Here is a 17,543-nt window from a genome sequence, read left to right as displayed (position 1 = left end):
CTAACCGTTGCCCCAATGACAGTACGTTGCCTTTTACCGTCTGTCGACTTACACGTCCCTGAACCCAAAGTTTGTACCCAAAAAACAAAACCCAATAATACGTGAGAAAGCTGTGCAAAGTGCACGGCCATTTAACTGCAGTTTACCTGCGATATAAGTCGCGTGTTGTGTATTCATCCCATTTGATTTCTCTCCATCCATTCTTTTAAGGAATGAATTTGCTTTAGAAAATCGAGGCAGTTACAAAATGAGCTTCAGCTGCACCGTAAAGTCCATGATCAAACATCCTTTGAACCCCTTGTTCGGTTGCCGAGGTGTAAGTGCTCCAAAATGACGACTTGTCTCTTGGTGGTCGAGGTTTTAATCTTCATTGAGCAGCGAGGAAAGAGATGGGACAGGGACACGCATCATTAGCAAACCTCAACATATAATCCTTTAAAACACATAGAAGGATGCATTAACAAACCAACTGCAGGTGGTCAAAATTCAGGATTTTGAAAAGGGGAAAATGGGTGAGGGGTGGTAAACTTGTTGTAAAATACCTCTGCCAGATATTAAACAATGCGATACTGGAAGAAAATAAAAAATTTGGAACTGGAAAGAGCAGTCAGAGATTGCAGACCTTCGCCGAGACTTGTTTTGTGTGGTTTTGTGTGGTTTTGTGGTTTTGTGACGATGCATTGACAAAACAAGGGCGGACAAACAAACATTTTCGGTTTCATTGTATAGATTCACATTGCAATCCTATGTATTTTATAGGCGCAGTCATGCTCTGTATTTTCTCAACATATGCACGTCCTAATAGTATGTACTTTATAGATGCACTCATGGTCTTAATACACATACTTTATGGACGAACTCACATTCTTAAGACTGCATCATTTATGAGATGTATTCACATTCTAATTGTATATACTGTACTTTATACAGGTACTTTGCCTGGTGTTGGCTTAATAGTTAAGGTGGTGGGATTTGGATCCTCGGGTCCTGAGCTGAAGTCCCACTTTGTTGTTGAATTAATACCAGGTGGGGTTGACTCAGCCTGTAATCCTTCTGAGGTTGGCAAAATGAGTACCAGCTTGCTGGGATGATTGAGCCATTCGAGTATCCTGCGTCGGAGTCGCGACCTGCCCGGGATTGTGCCCAAGAGCCCAGGAGACTGCTTTGGCAGCAATCGATGCTCTGTAAAGATTATGGTACCAATGGATGGATGGATGGAGGTACTCAGTTGAAAAAGGACAATGTGTGATACTTGCTATCACCAGATGGTGTCTGTGGCCGACATTGCCACATTAAGTATGGACAGACAAACAAACGGACGCAAATGCAATACCCCCTCCTCTGGCGAGGGACAACAATTCTGAAGAAGAAAAAGCTAGGCAGGATGTGGTCACAAAGTTTTGCCCGAGCAGTCTTCAGCCAGTCAGTCGAAGGCAGCGAATAGTATACCAGCAGAACAGGAGCATCCACAAACACAAGTACATACACGTCGACTCGTCACTCCGCTATGACTCACATAAGAGTGTTGTATAATGATATGGAGATGCAGGCACCAACTTGTAAGGCAAAAAAGAAAATAAATTCTCGACAAGTCCACCTTGGTTCAAAGTTTGAGATTAATATTAATAATATGTTTTTAAAAAAAATACAAACTAAACTTATACAGTTCTGCATAATATGTTCATGATCTGTAAATGATAAACTATTGAATCACTAATGATTGGAATTTGTTTCAGGGTGTTCCAGGAATTGAAGGAGCCGAAGGAAGCCAGGGAAGGCCAGGATCGAAGGTAGTCCGACGACACCGTGAAAACCTTTCCCATGATGTGCTCACAATTTTAAAATATTTGCAACAATGACGGAATAAAAAAATGACGAAATGATCTTCTACAGTAAATTGAGTCTCATACAAAGGTCAAACTGAACTTATTTTCACTTGATTGGCAATTTGTTTTTTGATTGTCGAAAAGGAATTCGGGAATACAGTACAGTATAAGTTTTCTTCATATGCCTGGTGTTGGCTTATGCTTCAGTCACATTTGGCACGGCGGCCGTAGGGTCTAAAAAAATCGACGGCCACTAGCAATTATAGGGTGGCCGCAGTATTTCCACGGTCGCACAATGTAGCAGTCACATATGTTTTTATTTTTCGGGGAGCCGCACGGGGTATTTAGAAATTGTGGAGACCGAAAACGTGGGGTTGCCATACGGTCTTTGATTTGATGTCGCACGGTGACCTTAGGGCGTCCTTGCGGCGGCCATAGAATTTTCAAGGCAGACGCAAGGTTGCCTCAAGGTGCCCGCAAGGCGACCGCAGGGGGCCCTAAGGCGAACGTGGAAATAGTGTGGCCACCATAATTTTTTGGGGGTTAGCAAAATTCATTTTTCATTGATAAGAGCCTACGGAAAATGCACAAATAACGCAAGCCCACCGTACGCCCTACGTACGGTCGATGTGGAACACATCTACGTCATTGCTATGGCCAACCTGGAAATGAAAAAAGTTATAACTCCGCGCGTTAATTCCACGGAGACCCCTACGGCCTGTAAAAGATAGCCATACGGCATAGGGCCACCCTGAGGCCACCTCAGAAACTCTGCGGCCGCCGCACGTTTCTGTCAATTCGGGGGGGGGGGGGGTACAGCCGCTGTATCCTAGCCATAGAGCAAACGTGACTCATGCTTTAATGGTTCGGGTGGTGGGCTTGGGATCCTAGGATCCTGAGTTCAAATCCCCCTTGTCTGTTGAATTAACACCAGGTGGGGTTGACTCTGCCTGTCATCCTTCTGAGGTCGGCAAAATGAGTGCCAGATTGCTGGTATCCTGTGTCGGAGTGGCGACCCGTCCAGGAACGTGCCCAGTAGCCAAGGAGTCTGCTGAGGCAGCACCAACGAACTCTGCATAGAGTCTGGTCCCGATGGATAAGTTTTCTTCAACAAATATCTTATTTTACTTGATTTCATCCAACTTCAAAGTTATTTCAGTGTCCTTGTGATATGTTTAATGTAAAAAGTTGACGATTGAGCGCATTGAAGTCTTTGATCTCATAATATATGGAGATAGATATGTTCGCTTTGCAGCATTTTCAGCATGATATTTCGCTTCATCTATTGTGGTTGAAACGGTGAAAAAGAGAAGAACCACAAACACTGGACAGAAAAGCATTACATGATGTAACGTGGTTTAAGTGCTCACTTGAATGAGATTATGGGAAATATTAACCATGTACGTAACAAGGCACAACAAGGGATGACCATTAGACGTAGTAAACCACAGACAGTCAGACGGTATGAAGGGGATAGAGGATTGGTTCAAAGTGTTAGAGGAAGAGGGTATTTGTTGGCACACAAGTCGTGGCTAATTTGCTACTTATAAACCCAAATGTATTCTTGTTATCTCCGCCATCGCAAATGGACAGAGGTTATGTTTTCACGCCTGTGTGTCTGTGATCATGATATCTCAAAAGGTTACGGATGGATGATGACAAAACTTGGTGGATGATTAGGGAAGGTGACAAGAGCAAGCCGATTAGATTTTGGTTACAATCCGGATGCCGATCCGGCCTGTGAGTGGGCTACCAAACGTAGACTGTTCAGCCTGGCAGAGGTATGCGCTCGACTGAGTGCCACTCCAGTTATTATATTCGCCATTAGTTTAATTGATCCGACCATTATTACCTCCACCACCAAAGGTGAAGGAGGTTATGTTTTCACCGTTTTTTTTTTGTCTCTGTTTATTTGTTTGTGTTTGTCTGTTTGTCTGTGTGCATGATGTCTCAAAAAGTTTGGGACGGATTCGGATGAAACTTGGTGGACATGAGTAGGGAAAGAATACTGGTTCTGGCTCACTTTTCCCCATGTAAATGAATGGGGGATTTTCAGCCATGAAATTTTTCTTTTTTTTCCCCTAAAAAAATAAATCCCCTTTTTAGCCCAAGGTATATTTATTTGTCTCCCCTTTTAACCTGGAGCCTGGTGTTGGCTTAGTGGTTAGGGTGGTGGCTTGGGATCCCAGGGTCCTGAGTTCAAGCCCCGTTGGCTGCTGAATTAACACCAGGGGGTTGACTCAGCCTGCCATCCTTCCGAGGTCGGCGAAATGAGTGCCAGTGTACTGGTCCCGGTGTATGCCCCGGTTAGAATAGGTGTAGCATATCCCTGTGTGTCGTAAGAGGCGACCAGGGTTGGCGTCAGGCAGGGCATCCGGCCATAAAACATTGCCTCAAGAAAAAGCCAAACCCCTGCACAGCAGGGAAAAATGGCTGTAAAAACGGTCATTTTTTTATTTCCCCTTTTAACCTAGGGGCTCTCTCTTCAAATAGCCCATACAACAAGATAAAGATTTGTTAAAGGTGATTCTAAAGAAATATCTGAAACGTCGAAGCCTCGGGGCACTCTCTATTCAAATAACCCATACAACAAGATAAAGATTTGTTAAAGGTGATTCTAAAGAAATATCTGAAACGTCTAAGCCCCGGGACACTCTTTATCAAATAACCCATACAACAAGATAAAGATTTGTTAAAGGTGATTCTAAAGAAATATCTGAAACGTCTAAGCCTCGGGGCACTCTTTATCAAATAACCAATGCATATTGTTTAGCTCACTCATTGAACCTATAAACATTTGTTCATTCTCAAATTCCTTCAATAGTTTAATTTTCTTTGCACAATAATCCCCATCTAAAATATTGAAAAACAAAACATTTGAATCTTTATATTTTTTAAGATACCCCTTTTGTGCCATTACGAAATGATAAACTTCTCTTAATGATCTCATCTGACCACCTCCTGAGTTGCATATCATTTTGATATTGTAGTAAATTATTTTTCCCTTGTTCAATTGATAACCATCAAATTTTTCAGTCCATTCAAACATATTTATTATTTTCTTTACATCCTCTAACTTATTGCTTTTTAAATTGATTCGCATATTTGTTTTATTTACCTTTGTTTTAGATATTTTTTCAATAAGACTTATTTGATATTTTTCACATTCATTATGTTTTCCATTTATATACCAAGACTGAGATTTTCTCCACTCTTTAGTTTGACTAATACTTGGTTCGGCCATTTATATATTGTGAAAAACGCGGCGGTAGCCCTTAAAAACCCTAACCCATCTTCCCATCGTTAAAACTTGTGCCCATATGGAACACAATCTATTCTATTCACTCTATCATACAATACCCATATGGAACACAATCTATTTTATACACTCTATCATACAATATCCATATGGAACACAATCTATTCCATTATCTAAAATAAATCTCTTATCATCAAAGGCTCCTAATGCCTTTTTATTTACTTCTTCACTATATATCTTATGTTTATAACTTCTTATTGTATTCATTTTCCTATATTCTTCTTTCTTATTCATCAAACAATTATAATAATTTCTAAAAGTTATTGATTTCTTTATTACATATTTCTTTATTCCCTTTAACCTTTTATCAATCTGATCACCATACTTATAAGCATATGCCTTTGCTCTCAATCCAATAAACTCACTCATTACTTTTCCACCCAACTCATCCTTAAACTTGCCAATAACCTTTTCATTCTTTTTTGAAAATAACTCACTCTTCTTACTAAAATTACTTGTATCATATACTCCAATGTTTTTCTTCATATCTTTATAAACATCGTCAGTTTTTATATCTAGAATAAAACTATCAGTGTCCACATACAACAATGAAACATTTTCACCATACTCTTTCTTTAAATCATTATACAAATAATCATACATCAATATCTTTGATAAATCAAGAACTGCTGTTCCAATATAAATTGGTTTATCCATGACAATACTTTCCTTTTTCATATGAATAGCAGAAAAGTTCTCTGAAAAAACCTCTTCTCTCTCAAAACTTGGTTTATTTATCAATCTAGAAGCTTCTTTCCAAGATGTTGCAAATCTAATGTTTTGCCTGTTTCTAACATTCTCCATTGTCTTTCCAAAGACAGCATTATTCATCAATTTATAGAATTCCCCTTCAAATTTTACTTTTGTATTTGTTCTCATATCTGTATTGAATTTAATATACTTTTTCATCCAAGGACTTTGTTTAAATTTTAAAACTCTATGAATTTTAGCTACTCTCAACCCAGCAGATAAATATTGTCTCAAGTTCCTTTGATGCAAAACATATCCCTCTTTATCATAGAATGTTGTTAATAACTTTTCTGTTGATTTGCCTTTAATATTAAAACTTTTATGAGAATCACTGAACCATTCTTTCTTTGGGGTTTCTTTCTCACATGCAAAAGGAAGGTTTTTATGCTTATTATGAAGATCACTCGGGTACTTCAAATCAACTTCAAAATAATAACCTTCTTCTTTGTCATTCAATTTCTCTTGAGAAGAAATAACAATATTCATCAAAGCCTTTTCATAATCCTTTTCTTCCACCCACTCTAATTTACCATAACGCAGAGATTGAGACATTGCCCATCCATACAAATTATTAGCATCAAAGTACATCAAATAATTACTATCTTTTTCACTCTCATAATTTGGAAGATATTTGAGCCTGGTGTTGGCGCAGTGGTTAGGGCAGCGGCTTAGGATCCAAAAGGTCCTGAGTTCAAACCCTGTTCGGCCACTGAATTAATACACCAGGGGGTTGACTCAGCCTGTCATCCTTCCGAGGTTGGCGAAAAGAGTACCAGTATACTGGGCCGGTGTATACCCCGGTTAAAATAGGTGTACCATATCCCTGTGTCGTAAGAGGTGACCAGGGTTGCGTCAGGAAGGGCATCTGGCGTAAAACATGTGCCAAATCACTATGCGGATCATACGGATGATCAGCTGTGGCGACCCCGAACGGGAGCAGCCGAAAGAAGAAGAAGAAGAGAATTTGGAAGATATTTATTATTTGCTTTAGCATATCTTTTTGAACATACTTGTGATATTCCACCTCTCTTAGACTTCTCAATCATCAAAAGCATATCTACATCACTGACTAAATCTATATCTTGTTTTGTCATTTTCAACATTGCACTCCAAGCTAAACCAGGAGCTGTGAAATAGTGGGCAGGATCTAATCCATAACAATTTTTATTATGACAGAGTGATCTAAAAGCTTCAAACACATCAGCTAACAATAAAACATCTGTTTTTAGATACAAATCATGATATTCTCCAAGGTTCTTTATCTTAAATATTTTCCAAATTTCTTGTGCGTGTTTATATTCCTTATCACTTATCTCTTCTTCATAAAGGTTATTATAGAAACTTTCTTTTGAAGGAAGTTGTGTTTCTTTAAATCTCATAAATGAATCCATATAACCATAAGGATAAATTCCCTTACTTGTAAGAATTTTCTCTTTACTTTGAATTTCATTCCTTGTTTCAATTTCCTCTCTAGTTAGAATTCCCTCTTTAATCAGAATTTCATCTATAATCAGAATTTCCTCTTTAGTTAGAATTTCATTCTTTGTTCGAATTTTCTGTATAATTAGAATTTCATCTTCAGTAAGAATTTCTTCATTAATTTCCTCATTAATTAGAATTTCCTCTTTACTTTGAATTCTCTCTTTAATCTGAATTTCCTCTTTAGTTAGAATTTCCTCTTTTGGAAAGAATGAATTAAGATTTGGAAAAGAGCCCGTGGAGCTTAGATTTGATGCGAGGTTGGCTTGTGGTGTTCCCATAAACTTGTAAGAATCAAGAAACCGAATACGAGTTATAGGTTTTGTGAGTATCATTTTTGTAAATGAAATATACTTTTGACTTGTGTTTGTTATGGCAGAAATATTCCCTGGCGTTTTTGAAAGTTCATTTATAAATAGATGTGTATCATAGTTGGCGCTGTTGTGAAGAAAGACTGGAATAAAAGAAGGTAATTTATATAAGATTACAACAGGAATGAGCGGGACCTCTATATTTACCAGTAAGATGACAATGATCCCTAACTTTAGGCTCCTCAATTTCCTCCTCACAAATATGACAGATATTGTTCTTTCTAAATTCTAATTTTTCTTCTATGGTTAATTTCATCGGTTCATTTGTTTCTTTCATTAATTTAGTTAGTCTTATACAATCCTTTTCTAATCGTTTTACAAACTCTTGTGAAGCATTTTTTCCACTATACTGTTCAAGTTTATTATATTTTTCTCCAACAGATGATTTGATATAATAACAGAAACCACAAGGAATATGTTTTTGATATTTATTTGTATATGGTTCTTTTGGATTAGGAGAAGCAGTATTTATCTTTTTAAGGATACATTCAAAATCAGCGTATATCACAAATGGGTGCATGATAGATTTATTATAATCTTCAAAAGAAATCTTTTCACCAGGTTTAGGCATTGTAATTACAGCTGATTTATGATTACTACAATATTTTGAATGTTGTTCTAATCGTTCTTTTGTATGAAATGAATTAAGACATCGCTTACAAGGATATATTTTGTTTGCTGTTCTGAATACCTGAGAAGAGATTAATCTTGATAAATTATTGATGTATGTGTAATGTGAATTCTTTCCAACACTAAAATATAAAAGATCAATGTGTGTTTCTTCATTTTTATAGTTGTTTGAAATTTTTAATATTTGAACTTTGTTTGTACCCGTTAATCCATATACATTAATAGAAAGATTATTCTTTTTCTCAAATTTAGGAATATCTGTTAGTGGCATTGGGAAATTAAAATCTTTAATGTCCAAGGTATTCTCATATTTCATATATTGTTTTACTCTTTCTGAATTACATTTTGGTGGATGTAAGTGAGCAAGAACAGACCAGAGAAAACATTTATTATCATTATTCTTAATATTAACAACTGCCTTCTTTCGTTTTATTTCTTTTGGTAATTCAATATAAGAAGAAGCTTTAAGAGGGTTTGATTTTAGAATGTGTATATCTAAAAAGATGATTTTTTTAATATTGAATCCACTTCCTACCACTGTATTATCAACATCCTCCTCTTGTCTTGATAGTTCTTCATAAACCCCACTATTCAAAAAATCTTGAAATGATGTTATAAAATGAAGATCTGTTCTCATATAAGGAGTTTGTTCTTCATCTTGTCTTTTCATATTCATTTTCACTCCCATATAAAACTTTAAAGTTTTCATTTCTTTTAATGTCTTTTTAATAAATTTTTCAACATCAGGTTTCACTATTTCAATTGATTCAACTATTGATGATGGACCGGGTTCTCCAAATTGAAAAATCCTTATTTTTATATGCCCTTTAAATGCCCCATCAGTGTTTTCAATATAATAGTCTCCCTTTACTTTAAACTCATTTTTCTTGTGTTTTTGTGATTGAAGATGTCTATTATAACTACTCTTCAAAACATGCTTTGAGCAGATATCACAATGTTTTCTTTCCAACTCAAGAGGAGATATTTTATGAAATAGATTAAATGTGTGTTTGTTGGTTCGGAGGTGTTTTCTATAATGTTTATATTCGTGATTACAAACATCGCAGTACGTTGTATTCACCATATTTATATAATAAAACTTTGCTTAAACTAAAATTTTCTTGATGAAAATTTCGTTTATTTTACAGGTGAATCTGTGCTTAAGCTAAAGTTTTCTTGATGAAAATTTCATTTATTTTACAGGTGAATCTGTGCTTAAACTAAAGTTTTCTTGATGAAAATTTCATTTATTTTACAGGTGAATCTGTGCTTACACTAAAATTTTCTTGATGAAAATTTCATTTATTTTACAGGTGAATCTGTGCTTAAACTAAAATTTTCTTGATGAAAATTTAGTTTATTTTACAGGTGAATCTGTGCTTAAAACCATTTTATCCTCCAACTTTTTCACTCAATAAATACAATGTTTCAAGACACAAAAGACAAGTTTCAATCAATCTCTTCATTTGTTAAAGATACTGAGAAATATGTCAAGGATGTAAAATTGAACAAAGATAAATATAACAACTATTGGATAAAAACAATTATGGTGGATATGATGAGTTCTTCAATTTACTTCAGTGGAAGGGCTTTTAGTATACCTGGAAGAACATCAATTAAGGTATCTCTAACAAAAGTTTCTCCTCTCCTTCTGGCAATATATTCAAAACTAGAAAAAGCAATGAAACAAGAAAAGGTATCAAAAAATAAAAACCTTATGGATGAAGCTTTAGAAAGAAAAGATAAGACCATCTGTAATATGCAAGGAGAAATTTGTATTTTTTTCAACAACCCCAAAGATATAAATCCTGATGAAATAAAGGATGTTAATATATCAGGTAAAATGACATTTCATTCAATTGTAGTTAAGGATCATTTTAAAATTACCTTTAATATAAAAAATGTAGCAGTTGAATCTGTTAATGAAAAAATGTATATCGATATCGATGGTAATGTTTTTTCTACTAATTAAATGAGTCAATATTCAACTGAAGATTTTGAAGATTATGAGAGTGATTATGATACCGAGAGTTTGCATTCAAACGATAGTTATGGCACCGAGAGTTGGTGTTCAAATGATAGTTATGAAAGTATAGATGATTCTGAAAGTATCGAAGGTGATATCGAAGATGAATTTCAGTTTAAGTAAAGTTTTACTTCATAAATATGAATAGTTTACTCGATTTTGAGCCTCTTGAATTCCATGATTCTCCATATGACAAATTTGTGAATTGTCCTGCGTGTGAAAGACGGGGATTAAACACAGAGTCAAAAGCCTATAAACAATGTATATTCTGTGATTATCTTCTAATTAATGATAATCAAAAATATAAAAAGGAAAATAATTCTTTTAGATTGACACCAAAAATGAATTACTTTACAAGATTGATTAGAGAAATGAATGTAAAGTACGAGGGTGATAACACACCTTTCCTTACAAGGGAAGAAACTGAATGTATTAGAGAAATGTCCAAAGGATTGTTGTTATATATTATTCATGGATGTGATTTTCAGGGAAATATCAACACAAGATATTGCACAAATAAAATAATGGATTATCTTGAAATTAAACCTGAACTTAGGATAAAATATAGAATTTCGAAAAAAGCCAATAATAAATTAAATAACCTGTTTTCCAAATATATAAATGAATGATTTTTTACCCATTTGGGAAAATAAGATAAAATTTGACAACCATAAAAATCTCCCAAATTCATTAAGATGCCTCATAGTTGGTTCAAGTGGATGTGGAAAAACCTGCTTACTTTTAAAGATGCTCCTCACTCCCAACTTTTTAGATTATGATAATTTAATAATTTTCACAAAGTCGAGTTTTCAACCAGAGTATCAACTACTCTCTCAAGGTTTTAATGCTGGTCTTCAAAAAGAAGATATAATCGGTTTATTTAAACTTCAAAAAAACCTAAATGATTTTAACATTGAAGATATAATACAACTATTTTGTGATACACAGAGATGTAAAAAGAAATCAAAACCGATAACTTGTATTCTGAGTGATAATACGGATGATATACCGTCTCCCCAAGATTTGGATAAATCCAAAAAGAACCTCGTTATCTTTGATGATTGTGTTAATGAGAGAAACCAAACGGTAATGGACAGCTACTACACAAGAGGGAGACATTCTTCTTGTAATTGTATTTATCTTAGTCAATCGTACTTTCAGCTTCCTCGTCGTTCCATCAGAAACAATGCTAATATTTTATTTTATTCAAGTTAAATTCAATAGATATAAACAATTTTTGGAGAGACAATTGTTCTACATTATGTAGTAAAAAGGAATTTGGGGATTACATGAAACACACGACTGAAAAATATAAATATATTGTTGTGAAACAAGATGAGATATTAAATGATATTTTTCAATAAATAAATGGATGCAAAAGAAAGAGCAAGAAGATTTAGGGAACATCAAGAGTTGGTTTCAAAAGTTGTAAAACAGCAGGAAGACATAAAGAAGAAAGGCAGACAGAAACTAACGGGCGAAGAAGCATTTGAAAGAAAACAAGAGAAATTTTTTAAACCACTTTTAAAAACTTCCCAAGAAAAAATGAAAGATGTTTCCACAGTTCCCACAGTAGAATATACTCCTAAAAAACTTCAAATGTTAAAAGATTTCAGTCAAATGACGGAGGAAGAATTAGAGCATATTGGAGAATTAGAATATCATGATGAAGAATTATTTCAACAACTGGAAGAGATTAATCAACCCCCTGATTATATTGTGAATGCTGTTCAAAACAATGAATATTCAGCGGATTCAAAAACCAAAGCAGGACTCATTCCAACAGAACAATCAGCAATATTTCATCTTGTTCAAGAAAAGGTATTGATATTTAATGATGAATTAAGGTTCTTAGGTTCTGCTCAACCCCCTGTTAAACTAACTCCGAGATTAATGTTTCTTCTCACAAAAGATGGAAGACAAGGTTCAACTGTGAGGGATGAATCAAAGTATATTGATAAGCCATTGGATATGGAAAATAATGATGATAGAGTATATATTGATCTGCTGAACACTCTAAATTATAAGGTTATTCTTTCTGGTAAAAGTAGGAAGAATGAGAAGGAGAAACACATTATTCAGGCTTTAAGTATCCTTGGTTCAGGTGTTAGTTTTCTTCCAAATGGCCCATCGCAATTAGTTAATAGACTGTTATTGTTGTTAGGCAGTAAGAAGGCTGGAAACAACAATTGTTTTAATGAAGCATCAGCCATTTTAGACCAGTTGATGAACATGAAAATAATTAATAAATATCAATATAAAGACATTTTATCTCATATTAAATAAGATGAGAAGCACAATCCTTAGTTTCAATTTCACAACAAGCGACCACACATCTTCATTCCCATACCCACTACAACTTGACACAACAAAAGAATATGAGGCATCTTTATTGTCCATGGAAACTTATAATATCTTATTTAATATAACCGAGAAAAATGACAAGTTTAGTTATAATCCAGGAAGTGGATACAAAACGATAACAGTCTCACCCGGAGCATATGAGATTTCTCAAATATCTTCCGAAATTGCTCGTCTTATGAAAGAACAGGGTGATGAACCAAAAAATATTGTTATAAACATTCAAAAACATACTTCAAAATCAACAATTAAAGTTAAAAATAACTACAAGGTTGATTTCACAATTGATAATTCATTTAGAGAGTTATTGGGTTTCTCCTCAAAAAAGATTGAAAGTAATGGGACGTTTTACAGTGATAATGTCATTCAAATATCCTCAGGAATAAATTTGGTGTTAATTCACTGTGATTTGATTGATGGTGCTTATAATGATGGAAAAAAAACAAATACAATATTTTCATTCAGCGCATACTCAACCCCAATTGGTTATAAATTCAATATGGAACCTAAAAAATTTGGTTTATCTCCCTGTGTCAGGAAAAACCATACACAGAGTAAATTTTAGGATAACCGACCAAGATAATCGTGTGATTTCTTTTAATGGAGAAGTTATATCTATCAGAATTCACCTACGTGAAGTTTTCCAATAAATAAATACGATGGTTATTGTGAGGAAACACGAGTTGGGAAAATATAAAATAATTACAGGGGATGGGATGTTCCTTTCCCCATACTACAAGGGTGAAGGTATGTATCTTGGTCGAGGATACTATAAACCTAAGAGACAAAGGGGTGTTGGGCATCAATTTAGAGGAGATGGGATAATTGATACTCTCATGGGTATTGGTTCAACTATTCTTAAACATAAAGATCTAATTGGTTCAACTGCTTCTGCTGTGGGAAATGTAGCAGGTGCTGTAAAGAGTACAAAAGATGCCCAGAAGGAATCTCATAAATTACAAGCAATAAAAGAAATTAAGAAAGGCAAAACTCAGTTGTCCCCCCAAGAGCGACAGAAAATAATTCAAATACTTGGATCAGGGTTTCAAAAGTTTTAACATCTTTTTTTTCCTAAATAAATACAAGTATGGAAGCAATTGATAGTATCTATGATTTGGATGATACTATTATTATCTCAAACTCCACTAAAAAAGAAGATTACTTCAAGGTAAATGCAATAACTGGAACAGACTGGAATGCGAATGGTACAAAAAGTATTGAAATAAATAATCAACAAACCTATTTGAATCTCTCCGAAAGTTTCTTGTTGTGTAAATTTAAATTCACTAAGGCTGGGAATAACACAAACGCTACACTTGTAAATGATTTCTTCTGGAAAATGTTTGATAGTGTGCGTTTGTATATTGGAACACAAGAAGTTGAAGCGGTTGATTATGTCTCTGCTGTATCTGAAATGATGAAATTTACACTCTATACATTCAGTGATAGAATGGGAAAGGGGTCTGCCGAAGGTTTTATTCCTGATATGTCAACGGGAACAAACACAGACCCTGGATATACTCAAAGGAAAGGAATGTATAATGATGATACAAAAGCAGAAAATAGTTTTACTGTGGCAGTTCCTCTTAAAGGTATATTTGGATTTTGTGATCATGATAAAGTTCTGTATGGTCTTAAAATTAGATTTCAACTACAAAGGAATGATAATGAAAATCGATTGCTTTTTGGTGTTGCTAGTGCTTTTGGTGATCAGAATAAATTTGTAATTGAGGAAATGAGTTGGTATATCAGTGAATATACTCCTAATCTTAAAACAGAAGAGATGTTGAATCGAAGACTTAACTCAAAGAAACCACTCAGTGTATCATACCTCAAAAGAAGATGTCAACACGTTAAACTCAATCAAACTACTTACACGTGGAATTTGGGTGTTCTGGAAGGAAAGCCACGATACCTGTGGATCATTTTTAAAAAGCCAGATGGTGATACTGCGACTGATAAGAATAATGCATTGAGTGATAATGCTAAGGTGAAACAACTTCACGTTTCTCTAGATGGAACATTTTATCCACGAGATAGATTGGAAATTAATTGGGAAAAAAATAATTTTGCTGAAGCATACAAGTCTTACCAAAAGGTGTGTGAAAGTCATGGAAATCAAGAACCTATTTTGGATATGACAGCATTTAAAAGTTTGTATACAATCTATGCGTTTGACCTGAGCGCTCAAAAGGAAACTATAAAGTCTAATCGAGTGGATACTTCCCTATACATTGAAAGGGGAGAGAGTGAAGAAGTTGATACATATTGTTTGCTTTTGGAAGAAACAGAATTGCAGATTAATACAGATAATGGTGTGATGATTAGTCTCACATAATTTTTTGTTAAATAAATGAGTGGCAAAGTACCAACTGGGGTATATGTTAATCAAATCAATCTTCATAAACTATCATCTTGTGTTCAAAATCAAAAGCCTTGTACGATTAACGTTAATACAATTCAGAGAAAAGGAGCAGTAAGAATTGATGTTTTGCTCACAAGAGAACAGGTTAAAATCTTGAATGACACTGGCTCACTTAAAATTAAAATGACAAAACCAATGTTGAAAAAATATTCAATAAGAGAGACGAGTGGAGGATTTCTCCCATTTCTAATTCCTTTATTTGCTGGTTTAAGTGCGGTTGGAGCATTGACGGGTGGTATTTCAACAGCGGTGAAAACTGCCAACGAAAGGAAGGCTCAACTCCAGGCTCAAAAAGAATTGGAAAGACATAACAAAGAGTTGGAGAAACAAATTAGTGGAAGTGGTGTAATTGTAGATTTTGCTGAAGGTCTGCCTGATAAAGCGAGATTGTTAGTTGGAGATATGCTTTCTTCTATAGCACAAGCAGGTGTAAAATTAACGAAAAGAGGTAATGGATTATATCTTTCTAATAAATAAATGAGCATTGATGAGTGGTTGAAAGAATTTGGAAAGAATACAACATCAAATTTACAACTTGTTAAATATTGTAAGAAATTAAAAATTCATAATGTGGTTGTTTGTATGAGAGATGAATTAACAAATGTGCCGAAACATACAAAGAATATTATTATGAACTTAGAAGATAATAATGGGAACGGTTCTCATTGGGTTTGTATTTTTAATAGTCAAGACAAATATTATTTTGATAGTTTTGGTCTTCCGCCACCTGTTGAAGTCATAAAATTCTTACAGAATGGTGTTTATCAAACATTTCAAGTCCAATAATTAAATTCCAAGTGTTGTGGTCAATTATGCCTATATGTGTTATTTCAACTCAACAAAAATAAAAAAATTTATGATATTATTTTTAATCTAATATAAATGACTTATGTTGGTAAAGATGGTTCTATCTTTGGTGTATCTCAAGAACTGGATATTGATTTATCAAATTATTACACAAAGGCACAGGCTGAACGACATAAATATAATATAACCAAAAATATTAACATGAAAAATGCTTATAAATTAAAAAATTATCCAACCCCAACTGAAGCGAATGACTTGGTGAGATTAAGTGATTTATCACAATATATATACTTAAATAAAACGGCTGTGTATTCCAAAGATACAGAAGTGTTGATATTATCTCCAGGTCATACAGAATTCACAGTTCGAATTAAAATAAATTTTTATAAAGAAGGGCGTATCGTTTGTATGAGAATAGAACAATGGGGGTATGATATGAATGATTTAGGGTATAATTGGTCATTTAAAATTAACCTCGAAGACCTGGAACAATTAAATCAGTCTCGTAAGGAAGAATATTATCCACTTGGTATCGAGAATGAGTTTTGTGGGGCTACGATTAGTAAACAACAAATAAAAGAATTTAATAAGGGTAAATATAATAATGGTTTTGCCCTTGTTTATCTCATGAAAACAGAAAAAACAGGATTATATATAATAAGTAAGGAAATACAAAATGATTTAACTATGGGAAGATGGGGAGGTGTTTCGTGCCATAATATTATTCTAACATATATTTCTAATACATAAATGACAGCAAGAAGGCTTCAAGAAAATTATCATTTCTGTGTTCAAGCATACCTTCAAGAAAAGGGTATTCGGTATTTTAATAAATATGTTCTACAACATAAGAATGAGGTATTTTCAATAAAAGATTGGCATTATGCTGATGTTGATAAACCGACAACTTTAGATTTAATTAGAATGTTAAATAATGAAAAAATTATAAAGTTAAGAAAAGGTAAGGCTCTTTTAGAAATTCAAAAGAAATTTTATTGGTTTCCTGTTGTAAAAAAAATTATTTTGGATACAGGAATAACAAGAAATCCTGATGAATATATGTATAATATTCTATGGGGTGTAAGCGATTCAAGGATAGTAAGGGATGAGGAAGGAGTTGAAGAAGAGAGGGAAGAGGAGGGAAATGAGAAGAGAGAGAAGGAGGAGAGGGAGAAGAAAGAGAAGGAGGAAAGAGAGAAGAGAGAGAGGGATGAAAGGGAGAAGAGAGAGAGGGAGGAAAGAGAGAAGAGAGAGAGGGAGGAGAGGGAGGAAAGAGAGTGGATGAATAAATATCAAAATATGGAAACCAGTGAGATTCAAAAAAGATTAAGGGTATTACAGAAAATAACTCAACCCACCGAGGAGGAAAACAAAGAATTGATAAGTCTATTTACAATACTTTCGACAAGACTATTGACATCGAGAAGATATGTATTTTAATTCAAGTTTTTCATTTTTTTTTTCTTAAATAAATGGGGGAGAGAGTGAAGGCATTTCTAAGGATTCTTTATGTTTTAAAAATTAAGATTCAAATGTGCATGTTGGAAAC

General features: G+C 34.3%; 1 protein-coding gene and 1 long non-coding RNA gene across 3 annotated transcripts in view; one reads left to right on the top strand and one right to left on the bottom strand.

Moving 5' to 3' along the window:
• LOC147012716 (uncharacterized) overlaps positions 1-17,543 on the top strand; it is a 101,703-nt gene that overhangs the window by 35,029 nt on the left and 49,131 nt on the right. For both annotated transcript variants that reach the window (XM_085853820.1, XM_085853819.1), the window contains one exon: positions 1,737-1,790. In XM_085853820.1, coding sequence (XP_085709946.1) covers positions 1,737-1,790 — 54 coding nt within the window. The remainder of the gene's footprint in view (positions 1-1,736; positions 1,791-17,543) is intronic.
• LOC147012717 (uncharacterized) overlaps positions 1-17,543 on the bottom strand; it is a 54,134-nt gene that overhangs the window by 6,315 nt on the left and 30,276 nt on the right. The window contains exon 3 of the long non-coding RNA XR_015051041.1: positions 147-365. This is a non-coding gene — a long non-coding RNA (uncharacterized LOC147012717). The remainder of the gene's footprint in view (positions 1-146; positions 366-17,543) is intronic.

The sequence above is a fragment of the Eptatretus burgeri genome, chromosome 14 (genome assembly GCF_056783735.1).
Source record: "Eptatretus burgeri isolate ZD-2024b chromosome 14, Ebu_testis_v1, whole genome shotgun sequence".
NCBI lineage: Eukaryota > Metazoa > Chordata > Myxini > Myxiniformes > Myxinidae > Eptatretus > Eptatretus burgeri.
This window is presented reverse-complemented; position numbering and strand designations above follow the sequence as displayed.